At 37.5% G+C, this 18563-nt stretch overlaps 1 protein-coding gene across 1 annotated transcript in view; it reads right to left on the reverse strand.

The window, feature by feature from the left end:
• Positions 1–7049: 7049 nt before the first annotated feature.
• Positions 7050–18563, reverse strand: part of LOC124796272 (BTB/POZ domain-containing protein 6-like) — a 33019-nt gene continuing 21505 nt past the window's right edge. Inside the window, exons 4-5 of the mRNA XM_047260385.1 lie at positions 18337–18541; positions 7050–7974 (exon numbers count right to left, since the gene is read on the reverse strand). Coding sequence (XP_047116341.1) covers positions 7069–7974; positions 18337–18541 — 1111 coding nt within the window. The 3' untranslated portion in view covers positions 7050–7068. The remainder of the gene's footprint in view (positions 7975–18336; positions 18542–18563) is intronic.

Consider the following 18563-nt stretch of genomic DNA (forward strand, 5'->3'; position numbering starts at 1 on the left):
CCTATCATTTTGCAATTGTTTCAATGTTTCTGGAAGATAATGTTTATACTTTCACAAATATGTTCATTCATTGTTTAACTTGTAAATTGATTGCATTGGCAAAATACATCAAGAGGTACTGACAAAACTGATAGATAGAAAGCAGTGATGGTTTTGCATCTGTCACTATTACTTAAGTACAAAACATGAACGTCAAGATTTTGCTTGCACATGCTTACCGCATGTTTTAGTGGCTTATACTGATCCCTGCAGCAAATGTGTTAAGAAAACTGAAGTACCAATACAAATAAGCTGCTTAAATTTGAGGGATGATTTAGTCAGAAGTTGCCAGTAAAAAAGACCATACATCACGCAACAAAAAGATACATGCATCATTAAAGACAGCGTGACAACAAACAACTACTGAAACAGAGCGAGGAGCCTGGGAAAGATGGAGCTAAGAGACAAATAGGCATACTTCCATATGGTAGTGCTAATTTACAAACATGACCATACAACAACAGGAAAGCCAGTGCATCCATAAGCAGCAGACATAGTTGGGTGAATACTTTCAGAGGAACGTGATCTGATTTTCCATCAAACCTTCAAATGGATCTCCACCCAATGCATGTCACTCAGCCTTTGACTTTAGATAATTCGATGGTAATATAATCTTTGGGGATAACAGAAGTATTCTGGAAAGAACCTTCATCAGGAATTCCCTGAAACTTCCTGTACCTATGAGGATAATCCTGACATCAAGTAATGCACTAGAATCATATGTGTGTACAGAAAGCTCACTGGTATGTCACCAGTAAAAATTTTCTAAGTTCTTATTCAACAAAACTGAATGACAACTGTACCAACAACTAGGATGATATGAGGTGAAACATATTTCCAGAGGGGAGAAAGTATCACACCATCAACAAAGCTTCCAATAAACTACAACTAGAATCAGTCAAAATTATGCTAATCCACAGGTTCAAAACATATATAGTATTTAAGGCATCACACAGAGAGGGTATGAGTTGACTCAATGCATCCTTTATACGCTTAGTAGCAATCTATCATTTCCATATAGTTGTTACTCTTATCAGTTCCAACGCTGAACAGAAAGAACAAAGAAGAAAATTAAAGTCTGAGACGGGAACACAGGAAGACCTGGGAGAATACACAAAACAGTAAAACCTGCAGCTCTACAGTTACACTGAAAATTTGAAGGATTAGATCATATAAAGAGCTACTGGATTCTAGACACACCTCAAGGATGGATACTACAACATTTACCAAATGATTTCCCACATTCTAAAAAACAAAAAGATCAAAGAGCATGGGATGACAGTGCTGAAATTGGGCATAACAGGGACTAAAAATTTTTCAGAAGTGTACTGAATCGAAAAAGGTTCAAGGAAAAATTATCCCATAAGAAAAAAGCACATTATACATCCAGAGAAATATATGCTCTCTGAGCAAATATCAAGGTTCAATGCAAGCGAAAAGTTGAATGTCACTGGTCCTCAGTGGTCTATGCTAAATAACAAATAAACAAAAATACACCTCCCTTCCACAATGAATTCTCAAGGGTTTTCTCTGTCATCTACATGGGAATCTTTCTTATAGACTTTCTTTCCTACATCTGCAATGGCGGACATCTGTTTCAAGACACGTAGATTTCAGATGTCTCACAATCAACAAAGGCCCACCAAGATTGCACAGGACAAACTGATTGCCAAAAGAATGAACCTGGGAACAATTCTCATCACCGTAACTGACACAACAGAACACTCAAATTGAAAAGACACACTAGGAATGGAAGGAGGTGGGAGATGTGGGATGGCGAGAGTGTGATGGAGAGAGGTAGAGGAAGTGTGAGATAAATGTAGGAGGAAAGAACAGAGAAAAAAAAAAGGACTGGGAGAGAAAGATTAAGAGGAATAGTGAGGATGAGTGAGACAGAGAGAAATAAGGAGGGCACTAGAGAGGGGCAAAGCAAGAGGTAGGAAGGGGCAGAGAGTAAAGGAATAGCAAGACAAATGAACAGGAGAATGGAGGGAAGAGGAAGGGGAGAGAGGGGTGTTGGGGAGAGGGCCATAGGCAGATTAACAGGGGGAGGGGGAGGGCAGAGGGCAAAGGAAGTGGAGAAAGGGAAGGGAGTGGAGAGAGGTAGAGGGCAGGGAGAATGAGAGGTGAGAGTAGAGAGGTAGAGGGGAGAGAATGAGGGGTGGTAATGAGGGAGAATGAGGGGTGGGAGTGGAGAGGTAATGAGGGAGAATGAGGCGTGGGAGTGGAGAGAGGGAAGAATGTGGGGTGGGGGTGGAGAGAGGTAGAGCATGAGGAGGAGGATGAGGGGTGGAAGGGGAGAGAGGTAGAGGGAGAGGACAAGGGCACGAAGTGGAGAGAGGCAGAAGGGGAGAATGATAAAGTAGGAATCGGGAGAGGTGGAGGAGGAGAATGAGGAGAGGGAGAAGAAAATGATTTGAGAGCAGACATGGAAGCATTTTTAATCTTCAGCTATTTTTCAGAATGAAATGCATTAAAATTCTTCTGTAAGCTGAGTGGGAGAGGGAGCTCGTGCTATCAGTCATTCTTATAACCAAGAACTAATAAGATGTTCTGGGTCATGATTAATAATACATATTGTGTTTTACAGTACATTCAGTGCTGCAGATCACCTTGTCAATAACAGGAGAAGTTATGGAGGGAACAATAAAAAGGAGGTTACCAAAGGTCTGATTATCTTAACCAGCCATTATCTATTTTATAGGAGTATTTTATACATATTTTACTACTACTTTTGACTGTTATAAAATTTATAAGATTAACTTACACATACAGGAAGTGATGAAGAAAACAAACACCAATATTTAAAAAAAAATCTAAATGAAACACACAAGATCTATAAAAAAAAAAAATCTCCTTACAGTAGTTCACCTGCTGATATACTTTTTTATACATCAACTTTTTTCTTTGTTTTTCAACTGATAAGCAGCAGATGACTCTGCCCATGTTGTTACTCTATGTCACTTGTTTCTAACAAACTACACCAGTTACCGATAATTAGTTACGTCCAAAAATACAAATCACACAGCAGTTTCTGCATGTTCTAACAGTCAGTAACAGCCATGTTAGTGAAAAAAACCACATTCTTGTCACCTACAAATACCCAAAATGTACATACACTACCACACCAAAGTTACAAATCAAGAGACATGCAGCAGACAAAAAAGACATGAGATGCAAATGTTCGAAAGAGAAGTCATATACTGAACAACAAAACTTCATGGGTACATACATAATCAAATATTAGCTGCACAAAGATAAATCAAACACCATGTGTGGGAAGAAATTTGGTACAGATACATGGCTTGTTTTCTATGTGCAGAGCCATAAATAATGCTCATTGCCACTAATCTCACTTTGATGTGGAACAAAGAGAGAGAGAGAGAGAGAGAGAGAGAGAGAGAGAGAGAGAGAGAGAGGTGATGGAAAAAAATATTCTCTACTTGGGTTTGGTGTTTCTTGCTCCACCCTCTATGTATGAGTAAAATGGTGAAGATCATTTATATAATTTTTGTTGCAAAAATATTCTCTCAGTGACAATTCACAAGCAACATTTTAACAATAATGCACAGATTCCTGCAGACTTATGGACTCGTAGGAGAAAATGACTCCACCGACTCATATGGGGAAAAATGTGGCATGAATTGATGATGAAAGTGTTCTTTATTGTTCCATCATCAGTGTGTCTCATAAAAACTGACTATCTGAAAATAACCATTGAAATTCATTGGACTGGCAGCTTTTTAATCTTACGCAAAACTTTAAGGAAAGGTTTATGCAAACAGTACAGTCTTTTTGTGATTTTCCCAACATCTCAACATCTCGTTTGAAAAATTCCTACTTTTGTCTGAAAGATTTCACAGGCAAGCATCTTTTGTTTCCGTAACAGTTCATAACAGATATTTCTCATTCTGTCAGTAGCATAATATTTGTGGTATACTTCCATGAGGCAGGTTTTTAAAGTAAGTACCATTTGAAATTCCACTGCAGCAGCAACTGCAGCTGGCATTTGTTGCATGCTCACTCTATGCCACACTCAGTTGGCAAGTCACAGATGCCACTACAGTCATTTTGAGTGTTTATGTTTATTAGTGAGTATTTGAAATGCCTCCTCTGGTTGAGAATTCCACCAACTGTGAATACACGCTGTGATTTGTGTTCTTAGCGCTAAATGGGGTGAAATTGTCACATCAGTGTATGGGGAAAGCAATATGAGTGATGGGACAGAATGGAAATGGGTGAGAGCTTTTAAAAATGCCCCTACAAACATACATGATGAGGAATGAAGTGGGCAATCTTCACTCATTACTGACAATTTTTTACAGAAAGTTAATGAAAAAGTGAGAGATAACAGATGCTTTATAATTTTGACATGATGTGATGAGTTTCCTCAAGTGTCAAGAAGTGTGCTTTATGCAACTGTTACTGAATGTTTAAATTATCAAAAAATTATGCTCACGTTATGTACAGAAAATGGTAACTGAGGGGCACAAAAGCAAACATTTAGCCATTTCTTTGACTTTCCTAGAGTAGTATGGTGAAGAAGGTGTCAAGCTTTTAAGTCAAAGTGTCACAGATGACAAACAAGGGTGGCTTATGTTACACCTGACTCAAAGCAGCAATCCATGGATTGGCAGCATTCAACATCAACCAAGAAAGTGAAGTTCAAGCAAACAATTTTATCCTGGAAAATCATATGTACCATTTTTTTTGGGCCGTTTGCTCCGTTGTGACACTATAAATTCTAAAACTTATTGTGAGACCTTAAAAAAACTGTACCATGTAATCTAAAACAAATAGAATGGTATGCTGAGTAAGGGGATTGTTTTGCTTTATGACAACACCCGTTCACATGTGGCCAATGAAACTCATGAGCTGATCAGATCATTTGGCTGGAAACAACTTGATCATCCTCCATACAGTCCTGATCTAGACCTCTGTGACTATCATGTGTTCCTACATTTACAGAAGCATCTGAGTGGTCATCACCACGACAACAATGAAGGTATCCAAAACCTGGGTATATGATATGGTAAGTACCTTAATGTAAGTGGGAATCATGTAGAAAAGTGAATTAAAATACAGGCTTTCATGTAAAAACAAAATTGCTAAGAAAAGTATATTTGTTTCGTTTTTGTTTCAAAACAGTACTTAAAAAACATACCTCATATTTTGTACCATTGAAATTTTCTGTTAATGAGGAAGCAATGGTACACTGGTGTCCACTGTCTGCCATCAACTTTCTGTTGAAGGCATGGAAAACTATCTGTCAAATATCTTACTTGCCTGTGTCACACACACTCTTATGCCTATGGCCTTATTCTAGAGACAATTTTACAATTGTTTTGTAGGACATGATATTAAAAGAAGCATGGTTCACTAGATGATGAGTACGAAGTAGAATGAAGCAAGATGTCCTGAGCATGTCTCAAACATTAATTTGCCTTAACATATCCATCATCACTGCCTCAGTTACATCAAGCACTACTTCTGAAAACAACAAAAACTGTTCCTAAGCTCACAAACAAAGTACAGAAATATATATTGCCACAACTGTGAGAAATGATAATAACTGAATAGTGGTAACTCTACTACAGTTTATGTCCAACAGCATGGCATATAGGTGCCTCCACATGTAGGTATTTGTTCTCATTGCAGTTTTAAATGACAAAACATTTTTTCTGTGCACCTCACTTCAAATTTAATTATCCATCATTCTCTTCTAGTGCTTCCATCACGGTGTTAAGAATGATGGTTTTTTCATGCTGCTTCTCTGGATTTTCCTTCCATTCCTTTATTTGTGCTTTTATTGTCATTTTCCCATATTTATAGATCTGATCATTTTAATTCTTCAAATGACACTTCCTTTTTACCACTTCCATGTATTTATTTCTGTGATAGCCATCCATCCAATACCACTGTGTTATCCAAATGGTAGAGTCAAAATGTGTGTATACCAATTTTGCATCAAGTTTCTTCTTCCTTCATATAACTATCTGCCACTGAGGATGCCAGTACTGTTTGCTCCTGCTAACTGTCTGTCTAACAGATCATTACATTCCTTTTAACAATTAGAACATATTTGTCTATGTTCTAACAAACAAATCTTTTATCTCATATGTATTTCATTCGCAACTGTTATATCAACTACTTCACATAATACATATGTCTCATTTAACAGAATTTCATTTAATGTACAGACACAAAGAAGTAACATCTAGGTAAAATTGGCTTTACCTAAATGTTTTAAAATTAATTTTCATTTGTACATGTCAAAGTTTTGGATTACTTCATTGTACAAATGTACAATGGTAATTATGACTGCATGCACTTTACACACACACACACACACACACACACACACACAATTGAGACACACATAACATTGGGAGTATGGGGTTGAGGGAGATCTGGAAAATGAAAAAACCTACTTCTTTTCCAAGAATAGGAAGAGAAAACTCATTGCAGAGAAGAAAATACTGATGCCACAAAACATCATTCTCATAGTTACCCATTCTTCATAGATTTTATACCAATAATGAGCAAGGAAGAAAGAAAATACTATCATAACAAGTGGGCAACAAAAATAAATCACTGCTTGTAAGGAGGAATTGATGTCGTACAATTTCACTCTTATAAGCAACCATTCTTCACAGATTTAAACCAATAAGTGGGAAAGAAAAATAGGAAAAAACATTGAGACAGTGTTAAGTAGTCACAAACAAGTTTGCTAATATTACGGTATACTGATAATTTTTACTTATGGACCGTCTGACAGCAACTGAATAAAACACACAACCGCAAATTGGTATTCCTAACAAGAACAACAATACCAAAAATGCAACAGGAGCGTAATATGTAAGAAATTGTCCATGCAACCTGCCACTGATGATGCCTTGCAGAAAATAAAGGCGAAACACATATGGCACTAAAATTGTGTTTTATTCAGTTGCTGTCAGACGGTCCATAAGTAAAAATTATCAATATACCGTAATATTACACCCAACTGAAGAAGAAAGCTGTGGAGTATCAAACTGAATAAACAATTGCATCTACAAATCCCATATCTAACCTTCTTACAAAGGTACCATTGCCATCAATATCAGCATGATCAAAAAATCTGAACTCAATACCTCGACTCTTTTCAGTCTGTGACATGAAACTCAGTGGATACTCATGAACATCTCCTCTCAGACAAGGTAGCACCATTAATATACTATATTCTTTGTTACTGCTGAATACGATTGGTTCTTCAAAATTTACCGTTGACAATGTATTGTATTCTACAACATCAGTAAAAAGAGTCCTACTGAGTACAGTTCCATGTTGGTCAAGTACAGACACATCCAAGTTTTCACGGTACTCACGAGGCAACCCATGAGCCAAGTTGAACTCACTCTGAGGCACAAGCCTAGTGAAAACTCTTATTCCACTCACCTTCACATATTTATCAACAAGTACTTTGGTTAGAAGTCTAATGTGCCCAGAAATTGTAACAGCTGTCTTTAAAAACTTACGAGCACAATAAAACTGTTTTATTGCTATCTTATCTCGTGAATATGGAACACTGCACATTCCTTCTGGTAATGGAATAAGGTCACCATGTTTTTCCAAAATAACTGCTTTTAAAACAGCTATTTCTTCTGGAGTTAAAATGCCTGATGACTCTGGGCCTTCTGCAAATTCCTGTACAGTGAGAGACAGAAATCGTATTTTGGAAAGTGCACCAGCTTTCATCAAAATTGCACGCATATTTTCAGGAGTTCTTTCTAATCCCTTCTCTGAACACTGAACTTCAGCCCATTGAATGCATGTTTCAAACAGTTCCGTTTCACTAATATTTAATTTGTGCTGGCTCAAGAGTACATTAAGTGTATGCGAAGACATATGACCATCAACAGATTTCAGAACTTCTTTGGTATGCCCACACATCACCTGAAACAGTAAAGTATCCTTTTAAGACATATGTCATATTTTACTAATAATTTACAAAATAAAGCGGCATGGTTTTATTACAAACATGGCTAACAAAATTGGACACAGAAGGCAAGAGGAAGTCATGAAGGTATCTGGAGGTTGAAGAAACTGTGAGAAAGAAATAACAGGAGTTTTACAGACAAATAACATATTGTGAACAAGATCTACACCTGATAATAAGGTAGTTCTGCAACACACTGCATAACTGTAACCATCAAAAACAAGTTAACACTAAATTAAATGCATATCTTCATGCTTCACAATCACTCATCATTTTTTCCACTTCTTCAAATGTTTCACGGAAATGGGCACATTCTATTCTCAGCCTGTTGGAACTATTCATGCATAGAAAATTGCCATACTTTCAAGCAAGTCTTTGCTCATGTAGAGAGGGTGGAAGATGGGTAGGTGGGGATGGGGAGTAACGGAAAACAGGGAGCATGCTCAGGAACTTTAAAATCCTATGCATTTAAATAATTTGTACAAATTTTGGACAAATGTGTTAGAGAATTGTGGTCAAAGAAATCTGATGCTGGATGGATGCTAGAAAACATCTCTGCACCTCGAGCCAGTGCGATATAATTGTCCTGCTGACTTAGAAAACTTAACTGCTATTGAATACTCATTATTGGAATACTGTATATTGATGCCAATTTGATAAAAACGTGTATTTCATAAGGAATGTTCTGAAAGTTTTGTAGCAGCTGTGCCGCAAAAATATGCGAACAGACCAGAGTCGCTCCAAGTTAGCTACGTCAGATATCTGTCAGCATGCATATCTCCAATAGGCAAAATTGTGGCAATGCTGTGGCATGTTTGGATGCAGGTCAGCAGAAAAAGCAAGGGCAGTGCAAACTGAGCCACCATACAGTACATATGTGTATTTCAAGGGTCTGTAACTTCACTCCATGGACCATATGGTCGAGCATAACACCAGCTCCCCACAGGCACATATAGAAGTTTGTTAGGCACTCTCTGTTCCTTTCCGCCTTCAATTCAAAAGACACATTGTTTTGTTATTTGATAATTCACACAAAACTGTATTATGTAAGGCGAGATTGTAAGCATATCAACGTGTACATCCTTGACAATGGGTTTAATTAAAACAATGTAAAGATGAAAGATATGTCATAAATTTAAAGTCAAAATTACAATTAATTACAAAACCTCTTATAAAAAGAAAATTGTAGTGTGATAAATACATGTTAAATTTTTGATGATAATGTACAAGGAAAGTCTGGAAAAGAAAAGATGTATTTTGGTGCCAACTTTGTCGAGATGTGTAGTCAGTACTAGCCAGCATATAGTAAGAGATGTATGAATTAGATTGAAATTTGTGAATAAAATATTTTTGAATTTTGAATTCAGAAAATAAATGTTTTATAAATATTACAGAAACCCTGCCATATAAAATACATGTTCAAGAAATGAATCCAAGAAAAAAAACTGCAAAATATACTGTATTTTGACAACAATGATATTTCGTCCAGTTTAATATGCAGGTAAGTGTAATACTGGACATCATTCTAATGTTCCCAGAGATCACTATCTGAGATATATGTGTCACATGTAAGAGCAACCTTATGATCAAAGGAAATATTTGTCAGTCTTTTCCCGCCATTCCACAATTTTGTAGCTTCGGCAGATGCAAGCTTTTTCATGCACCTGTTTCTTGTCATGTGGTACGTTCGGATGATTATTAATAAAACCGTGTTATCACCTGCAACACTGCTATTCACTTAGGAAGTTGTGATTGTCACTTTCTTTCTCTGTATCATTATAGATGATAATCTTCTATGCTGACAATTTCTTCTTCTTTTTTTTTTTTTTTTTTTTTTTTTAAATTGGTCTGAAAATGTAGATGCAGACAGGCTGAAAGAGCCTTCATCTGATAGTAAAATGTGCAACTGCCTGCCACTAATATTTTTCCAGTCAACAGTGAAGGTCCAACAAAGAGAGTTCTTGAAACCTCAATTATCACTCAGACTCTTTGCATTATCTTAAGATGCTAGAGCAATGTGCACTCATCTCCAAGCCATGAAGTTAGTCATTTCCTCAAAGTACAGTATTTGTCCACTCTCAGATCTTCAAAAAACCGTCTCACAAAAAGACTCAATTTTTTTTCCTCCCACGGCAATCTCTCTTAATACTCAAAGAACATTAATAAAGAAAAACTGATGAAAGCTGTTTCTACAGTTGGTTCAGGTTCATTCAGGTATGGTGCCAAACACATACGGAACCAGATCAGGACCTATCCATCTTGAGGTACATATTTTCAAAGTTTTGTAGTTACTGCTTTCTGTGACGGAGAGAGAAGAAGTAAATTCTCCACCCCTCCCCCCACCTCTCCCTCTATCCTTTTTTTTTCCCTCTCTCTCTCAACACTGTACCCTTTGAGGTGTAATGTATTTTTAGTGAACTGAATCTCTTATCATGTTTTTGTAGATTTATGATTTTGTTTATTCCCTTCATATTAAGTATTCATTATCTAATACTACCAGGAATAACTGAGTGTCCTGTAAATAAAAAAGTTTGTAACATTATTTCATTTACAACATTATGATAATTTTGTATACATACTTCATTCTGCTGAAACAATTCTATCTTCCAGAAAGATAATAATTCACTCATTTAATATAGTTTTCCTGTAAAATATTTAAAATTATCATACAAAAAGTTCTAGAAAAAGACTACATAATGCTCTGACCAATTACTGTGTTTAAACTGGAAACAGTTCAGTAGATAATAATCTTTAACATGGTTTACAAGATAGTTTGTTGAATTAGATAACATAATTTTAGCATAGAAATCTCTAATAAATGTTAATAATCAAAATAATTAAGCATTCTAACTGCAATCTGCATATTTTGAAAGCATGGTAATTGTTCAAAATCAATACTTCATGGAATTTTGTACAAAAAAAGAGATTGTATAAGAAAACAGGGTCAAATATTTTCTTCATTATTCTAAAACTTACTACACATTTAAGTTTTTGTGAATATGCGACTTTTCATTACACCTTTAAAAAAGTATTTATACTAATAATTTTATATATTATTTATACTAATAACCACCCCCCATGAACCATGGACCTTGCCGTTGGTGGGGAGGCTTGCGTGCCTCAGCGATACAGATGGCCGTACCGTAGGTGCAACCACAACGGAGGGGTATCTGTTGAGAGGCCAGACAAACATGTGGTTCCTGAAGAGGGGCAGCAGCCTTTTCAGTAGTTGCAGGGGCAACAGTCTGGATGACTGACTGATCTGGCCTTGTAACATTAACCAAAACGGCCTTGCTGTGCTGGTACTGCGAACGGCTGAAAGCAAGGGGAAACTACAGCCGTAATTTTTCCCGAGGACGTGCAGCTTTACTGTATGATTAAATGATGATGGCGTCCTCTTGGGTAAAATATTCCGGAGGTAAAATAGTCCCCCATTCGGATCTCCGGGCAGGGACTACTCAAGAGGACGTTGTTATCAGGAGATAGAAAACTGGCATTCTATGGATCGGAGCGTGGAATGTCAGATCCCTTCATCGGGCAGGTAGGTTAGAAAATTTAAAAAGGGAAATGGATAGGTTGAAGTTAGATATAGTGGGAATTAGTGAAGTTCGGTGGCAGGAGGAACGAGACTTCTGGTCAGGTGACTACAGGGTTATAAACACAAAATCAAATAGGGGTAATGCAGGAGTAGGTTTAATAATGAATAGGAAAATAGGAATGCGGGTTAGCTACTACAAACAGCATAGTGAACGCATTATTGTGGCCAAGATAGACACAAAGCCCATGCCTACTACAGTAGTACAAGTTTATATGCCAACTAGCTCTGCAGATGATGAAGAAATTGATGAAATGTATGACGAGATAAAAGAAATTATTCAGGTAGTGAAGGGAGACGAAAATTTAATAGTCATGAGTGACTGGAATTCATCAGTAGGAAAAGGGAGAGAAGGAAACATAGTAGGTGAATATGGATTGGGAGGAAGAAATGAAAGAGGAAGCCGCCTTGTAGAATTTTGCACAGAGCATAACTTAATCATAGCTAACACTTGGTTCAAGAATCATGAAAGAAGGTTGTATACCTGGAAGAATCCTGGAGATACTAAAAGGTAGCAGATAGATTACATACTGGTAAGACAGAGATTTAGGAACCAGGTTTTAAATTGTAAGACATTTCCAGGGGCAGATGTGGATTCTGACCACAATCTATTGGTTATGAACTGCAGATTGAAACTGAAGAAACTGCAAAAAGACGGGAATTTAAGAAGATGGGACCTGGATAAACTGAAAGAACCAGAGGTTGTACAGAGTTTCAGGGAGAGCATAAGGGAACAATTGACAGGAATGGGGGAAAGAAATACAGTAGAAGAAGAATGGGTAGCTCTGAGGGATGAAGTAGTGAAGGCAGCAGAGGATCAAGTAGGTAAAAAGGCGAGGGCTAATAGAAATCCTTGGGTAACAGAAGAAATATTGAATTTAATTGATGAAAGGAGAAAATATAAAAATGCAGTAAATGAAGCAGGCAAAAAGGAATACAAACGTCTCAAAAATGAGATCGACATGAAGTGCAAAATGGCTAAGCAGGGATGGCTAGAGGACAAATGTAAGGATGTAGAGGCTTGTCTCACTAGGGGTAAGATAGATACTGCCTACAGGAAAATTAAAGAGACCTTTGGAGAGAAGAGAACCACTTGTATGAATATCAAGAGCTCAGATGGCAACCCAGTTCTAAGCAAAGAAGGGAAGGCAGAAAGGTGGAAGGAGTATATAGAGGGTTTATACAAGGGCGATGTACTTGAGGACAATATTATGGAAATGGAAGAGGATGTAGATGAAGATGAAATGGGAGATAATATACTGCGTGAAGAGTTTGACAGAGCACTGAAAGACATGAGTCGAAACAAGGCCCCGGGAGTAGACAACATTCCATTAGAACTACTGATGGCCTTGGGAGAGCCAGTCATGACAAAACTCTACCATCTGGTGAGCAAGATGTATGAGACAGGTGAAATACCCACAGACTTCAAGAAGAATATAATAATTCCAATCCCAAAGAAAGCAGGTGTTGACAGATGTGAAAATTACCGAACTATCAGTTTAATAAGTCACAGCTGCAAAATACTAACGCAAATTCTTTACAGACGAATGGAAAAACTGGTAGAAGCGGACCTCGGGGAAGATCAGTTTGGATTCTGTAGAAATGTTGGAACACGTGAGGCAATACTAACCTTACGACTTATCTTAGAAGAAAGACTAAGAAAAGGCAAACCTACGTTTCTAGCATTTGTAGACTTAGAGAAAGCTTTTGACAACGTTAACTGGAATACTCTCTTTCAAATTCTAAAGGTGGCAGGAGTAAAATACAGGGAGCGAAAGGCTATTTACAATTTGTACAGAAACCAGATGACAGTTATAAGAGTCGAGGGGCATGAAAGGGAAGCAGTGGTTGGGAAAGGAGTGAGACAGGGTTGTAGCCTCTCCCCGATGTTATTCAATCTGTATATTGAGCAAGCAGTAAAGGAAACAAAAGAAAAATTCGGAGTAGGTATTAAAATCCATGGAGAAGAAATAAAAACTTTGAGGTTCGCCGATGACATTGTAATTCTGTCAGAGACAGCAAAGGACTTGGAAGAGCAGTTGAACGGAATGGACAGTGTCTTGAAAGGAGGATATAAGATGAACATCAACAAAAGCAAAACGAGGATAATGGAATGTAGTCAAATTAAATCGGGTGATGCTGAGGGGATTAGATTAGGAAATGAGACACTTACAGTAGTAAAGGAGTTTTGCTATTTGGGGAGCAAAATAACTGATGATGGTCGAAGTACAGAGGATATAAAATGTAGACTGGCAATGGCAAGGAAAGCGTTTCTGAAGAAGAAAAATTTGTTAACATCGAGTATAAATTTAAATGTCAGGAAGTCGTTTCTGAAAGTATTTGTATGGAGTGTAGCCATGTATGGAAGTGAAACATGGACAATAAATAGTTTGGACAAGAAGAGAACAGAAGCTTTCGAAGTGTGTTGCTACAGAAGAATGCTGAAGATTAGATGGGGTAGATCACATAACTAATGAGGAGGTATTGAATAGAATTGGGGAGAAGAGGAGTTTGTGGCATAACTTGACAAGAAGAAGGGACCGGTTGGTAGGACATGGTCTGAGGCATCAAGGGATCACAAATTTAGCATTGGAGGGCAGCATGGAGGGTAAAAATCGTAGAGGGAGACCAAGAGATGAATACACTAAGCAGATCCAGAAGGATGTATGTTGCAGTAAGTACTGGGAGATGAAGAAGCTTGCACAGGATAGAGTAGCATGGAGAGCTGCATCAAACCAGTCTCAGGGCTGAAGACCACAACAACAACAACAACAACAAGCCTCCTGCGCACCAGGATTCGAACCTGGGCCTCCCATTCACTAGGCAGATGTGCTACCCTGGGACTGTGGCTAACGCAGCTGCAAGTTATTACCCTACTGCATCTCCTTCCCTACTACAAACTCCAACTCATGCTCAGCCCATCTTGATGTTCCCCCTTCATAACTCATATCAGTATTAAAATTATAAACAGCCGACCAGTTGCAATGGATAAAGAATTCTTTACCTAGGTTTCGACAAATGTAAATTTGTCTTCTTCAGAAGGTGGCCTAAGGACAAGAACATTATCACTTACATTAGGAAAGTATGAAACTTAAGCCAAGAATAGATTTTGACACAAATTAGAGAGCTCTTGCATTACAGAAATATGAGAATGACGACTGGTACTTACAATTTTACATTAGTAAGGACTAATGTACCATCGCCGTTTTTACAAGTGTCGGCATAGATCCATTTGTCAAAATTAAAATATAGCCCTAAAATTAGAGTTTGTCACGTAAATATAAATTAGTACATGGATCTTGCAGAGCTCACAACCGACTGAGTGTAATCGGCCAGCGTAGTTATTCTGCGACCAGGGCAGGTGGCACTCATGGCGCGAACCATGTGCCAATTGGCGTACAAAAGCAACGTGTAAATTATCAGTATTAATAACGTCCTTAGATAAAGTAACAATAAAAAGAAGGAGGGCATTTAACACTCCCGTTATAACAGTATGGGAGCCTTAGTACAATTAATGTAGTTATACATCAAAAAGGCAGGTGGTGCTTATGCCGAGAGAGTTACGCATAGTGGCATATACAGCCAAAATATAAAAATTACATTACTATATTAGTGAAGCCCACAAACGGTATATATGTCAGAACTTTAAAATTGACAATAATGGCGCTTAAGACAGAATTACGAACCCTGGTACACAATCCAGTTAATACACATTTGCAGGGAGCCCACGTTTTAGAGCCAGACAAAACCACATAAGGGCCGATGTAGTGGCAGCCATACATCATGAGAAAACCACATTACATAAAGGGTAGCGAGCTTAAAGCATTGAAGGTGCATCATAGCTTCCTGAGAAAATAGACCACTAAGGTTACCAGCATTAATGTTATACCATAAACAGTGCAGGTTTAAAGCCTTCAAAAAATTGTCTACAAGCAAGGTTCAACTGGTCGTTCAGTATATTACCGTCCTTGCCTCTAGATGTTTAAAAATTTGTAACTCTTCCCACAGATCTAATCTACGCCCTTTGACTTCTCTGTGTAGGATAACAGTGTCTTCTAACTGTTTAGGCGTATGACTGGCTATCAAGAGGTGTTCAGCAAAAGTAGAGCTGTGTATATTCGCTCCTTTTTTACCTAATAGGTGTTCTTTATATCTTGTTTTCACAGCTCTGCCTGTTTGACCAACATAATATGAAGGACAGTTATTACAGCTTAGTTTGTAAACGCCTGAATTGGAAAACTAATCGCTAGCAATCCATGGGATTCATGGAACAGAATGTGCAAATGAACGAATAAAGAATGTATGAAAGCATAATAGATTGGAATTAGTGTACCAAAGACTATCAGGGTATCATATGTACTGATAGCAATGGCACAGGCACAGGCATAGGCACAGGCATAGGCACAGGCACGACACACCGAACAGCAATTTGTGGCTGCTTGCTGATGTTGTGTGGGATGGTGGACTGTAGGAGGACAGGAGGATACAAGATCATTTAGACAGAATTTTGAGCTGGTGTAATGAGCGGTAGCTTGCCCTACATGTGGAAAAATGTAAGTTACTGGCCCGACGCGGTCAAGTTGGTTAAATATCTATTTGTAATGTTGCAAAGCAATATGAAACGGAATGAGCATCACAGGCTGGTAGTAGGAAAGGCGAATGCTTGACTTCATTTTATTGGGAGGATTTTGGGAAGAGGTAGCTCATCTATAGAAGATACGGCATATAAAAAACTAGTGTGACCCATTCTTGAATATTGCTTGCATGTTTGGGATCCCTATAAGGTCAAATTAAAGGAATACATTGAAGCAATCCAGAGGTATGCTGCTAGACATGTTACTGGTAGGTTTGGTCAGCACCCAAGTATTACAGTGATGCTTTGGGAACTCAAATGAGCATCCCTGGAGGAAAGACAGTGCTCTTTTCATGAGGCAATGTTGCAGAAATTTAGAACACTTGCATTTGAAGTCAACTGCAAATCGATTCAACTGCTGCCAACATATACTTTGTGCAAAGACTATGAAAATAAAGTGAGAGAAATTAGGGCTCATATGGACATTTATAAACAGTCATTTTTCCCTCGGTCTATTTTCAAGTGGAACAGGGATGGAAATGTCAAGTAGTGCCATGTGGTACCCTTCGCCATGCACTGTACAGGGACTGCACATACGTAGTTCAGCATATGACAATATGTACAATACTTATCACCAAAAATAATTGTCAAAGAAACTAATTTTCCATGCTTAAGTAGCATGAATGGTAAAGAGGACTGTAACAAGGGACTGTGGAAGTAACATAACACAACTGAGTTCAGAACTCTTATCAGTTTCACAAAGCAACTGTTTCTACATCTAGACCTCTAACATAAGCTGCATAATCTAGGTCAGGGTAGCTTAAATTAGGTTTTGAATACCGAAAACAATGATCACCATCAAAAATACATCGGCACACTGCACACAATGCTCAGGCCAAAGACAGGGTCAATCTTGATGGAAAGTATGTTGTTGGATGTCTCATGCACCCCTTTTTTTCAACAAAAGGTTGCACTTAAATAGGGCCATTAAACATTGAAATAGCTGTTTGATGGTAAGGACATCAAGTTTACCTTTAATTTTACTCATTCTTTCTACAGGTGATTTTCAGCCTAGGAGAATGAGGTATTCCACAGTAGTGCAACATTAAAGATCATCCAATGCTACTTTGGAATTGTGGGTTCAAGTATTAACATATTATATTTAAGATATTAGCTCTAATGTGTACTTCAGTTGTTAGGGGAGCAATTACCAAGGACCTTTTACTTCTACTGACATAATCTCAGTGCAGTTAATTAGCGATTTACTTTACAGCTCTTCTGAATGCAGAAACAGGGTATGCTCCAAAAAGGTAAGCTCATCTTTGCTAATGGCTATGAATATAAACTGTTCAGAAAAAATTATGCACTGCCCTCAAGACCTGCACAGTATTTTTGAACTGGAAAATGTCTGGGGCAGAAATTAGTGCAGCTTAGTGAATTTTGTTTTATGGGCATTAGGCCATCATCCAAGCCATATTTCTGTGACTAATGTTTTGCTTCCTAATACTGACGACATCATCAGACTCTATAAAAATTCAGATAACCGAGGAAGTCTGCATTGTATGATTATTACAGCTTAGTGTAAAATTTCCCATTTCATTTTATTTGATTTAGAGGAAAAGTTAGCTCTTATGATTATAACATGAGTTCATTTCTGCTCCCTGTACATTCAGCTTCACCATTTTACTACTGCACCAAAATAGTGAATTCACATTCTATTCCATGTAATGCCAATAGTGAGTCACAGTAAAAAAGCCTCTGGCTCATTTTCAATCTGGGTAAAATGATTCCACAATTTAGGTAAAGCAATTTTAGAGCACCCATACAAAAAATAAAACTGAACAGTGACATACAAATTGATTCTGGATCATCCAGAAATATGAGCTTCCTCCAAACAGTTTGAGTTTGCTGATGTGTTAAGAAAATCTCAGGGAACAAAACATAATACTAAAATCTATGTTATCTGTCGAAATTACTCTACAAAACAATGGAAAAGACAAATCACTAAAGTGGTTCACATAATAATTAATTATTTCAATATGAACATCATTACCATAAATGATAACCCATAGCAAGTGGACATATGTCATATATACAACTGACTGTCAGTTTTATACATGAATAAATTGTATGTAAGTCTCTTCAAATTACCTTGATACATGGCTCCAGAAGCTGCTCCTCATTTATTTCATTTGCAAATTCAAAAATACTCATTGCATTACTAGGGCGTAAATTATCTATTATGTAATTGTGACAAGTATGACAAAGATGAGGTAACATATATTTTTTTGCTGCATACAAAACTCCAGCTGCTTCATCTACTGATGAAATATTTGCCACATCAGTGTAAATGTACCTGAAAATAAGTTTTTTTTTTT

Source organism: Schistocerca piceifrons, chromosome 4 (genome assembly GCF_021461385.2).
Source record: "Schistocerca piceifrons isolate TAMUIC-IGC-003096 chromosome 4, iqSchPice1.1, whole genome shotgun sequence".
Taxonomy (NCBI): domain Eukaryota; kingdom Metazoa; phylum Arthropoda; class Insecta; order Orthoptera; family Acrididae; genus Schistocerca; species Schistocerca piceifrons.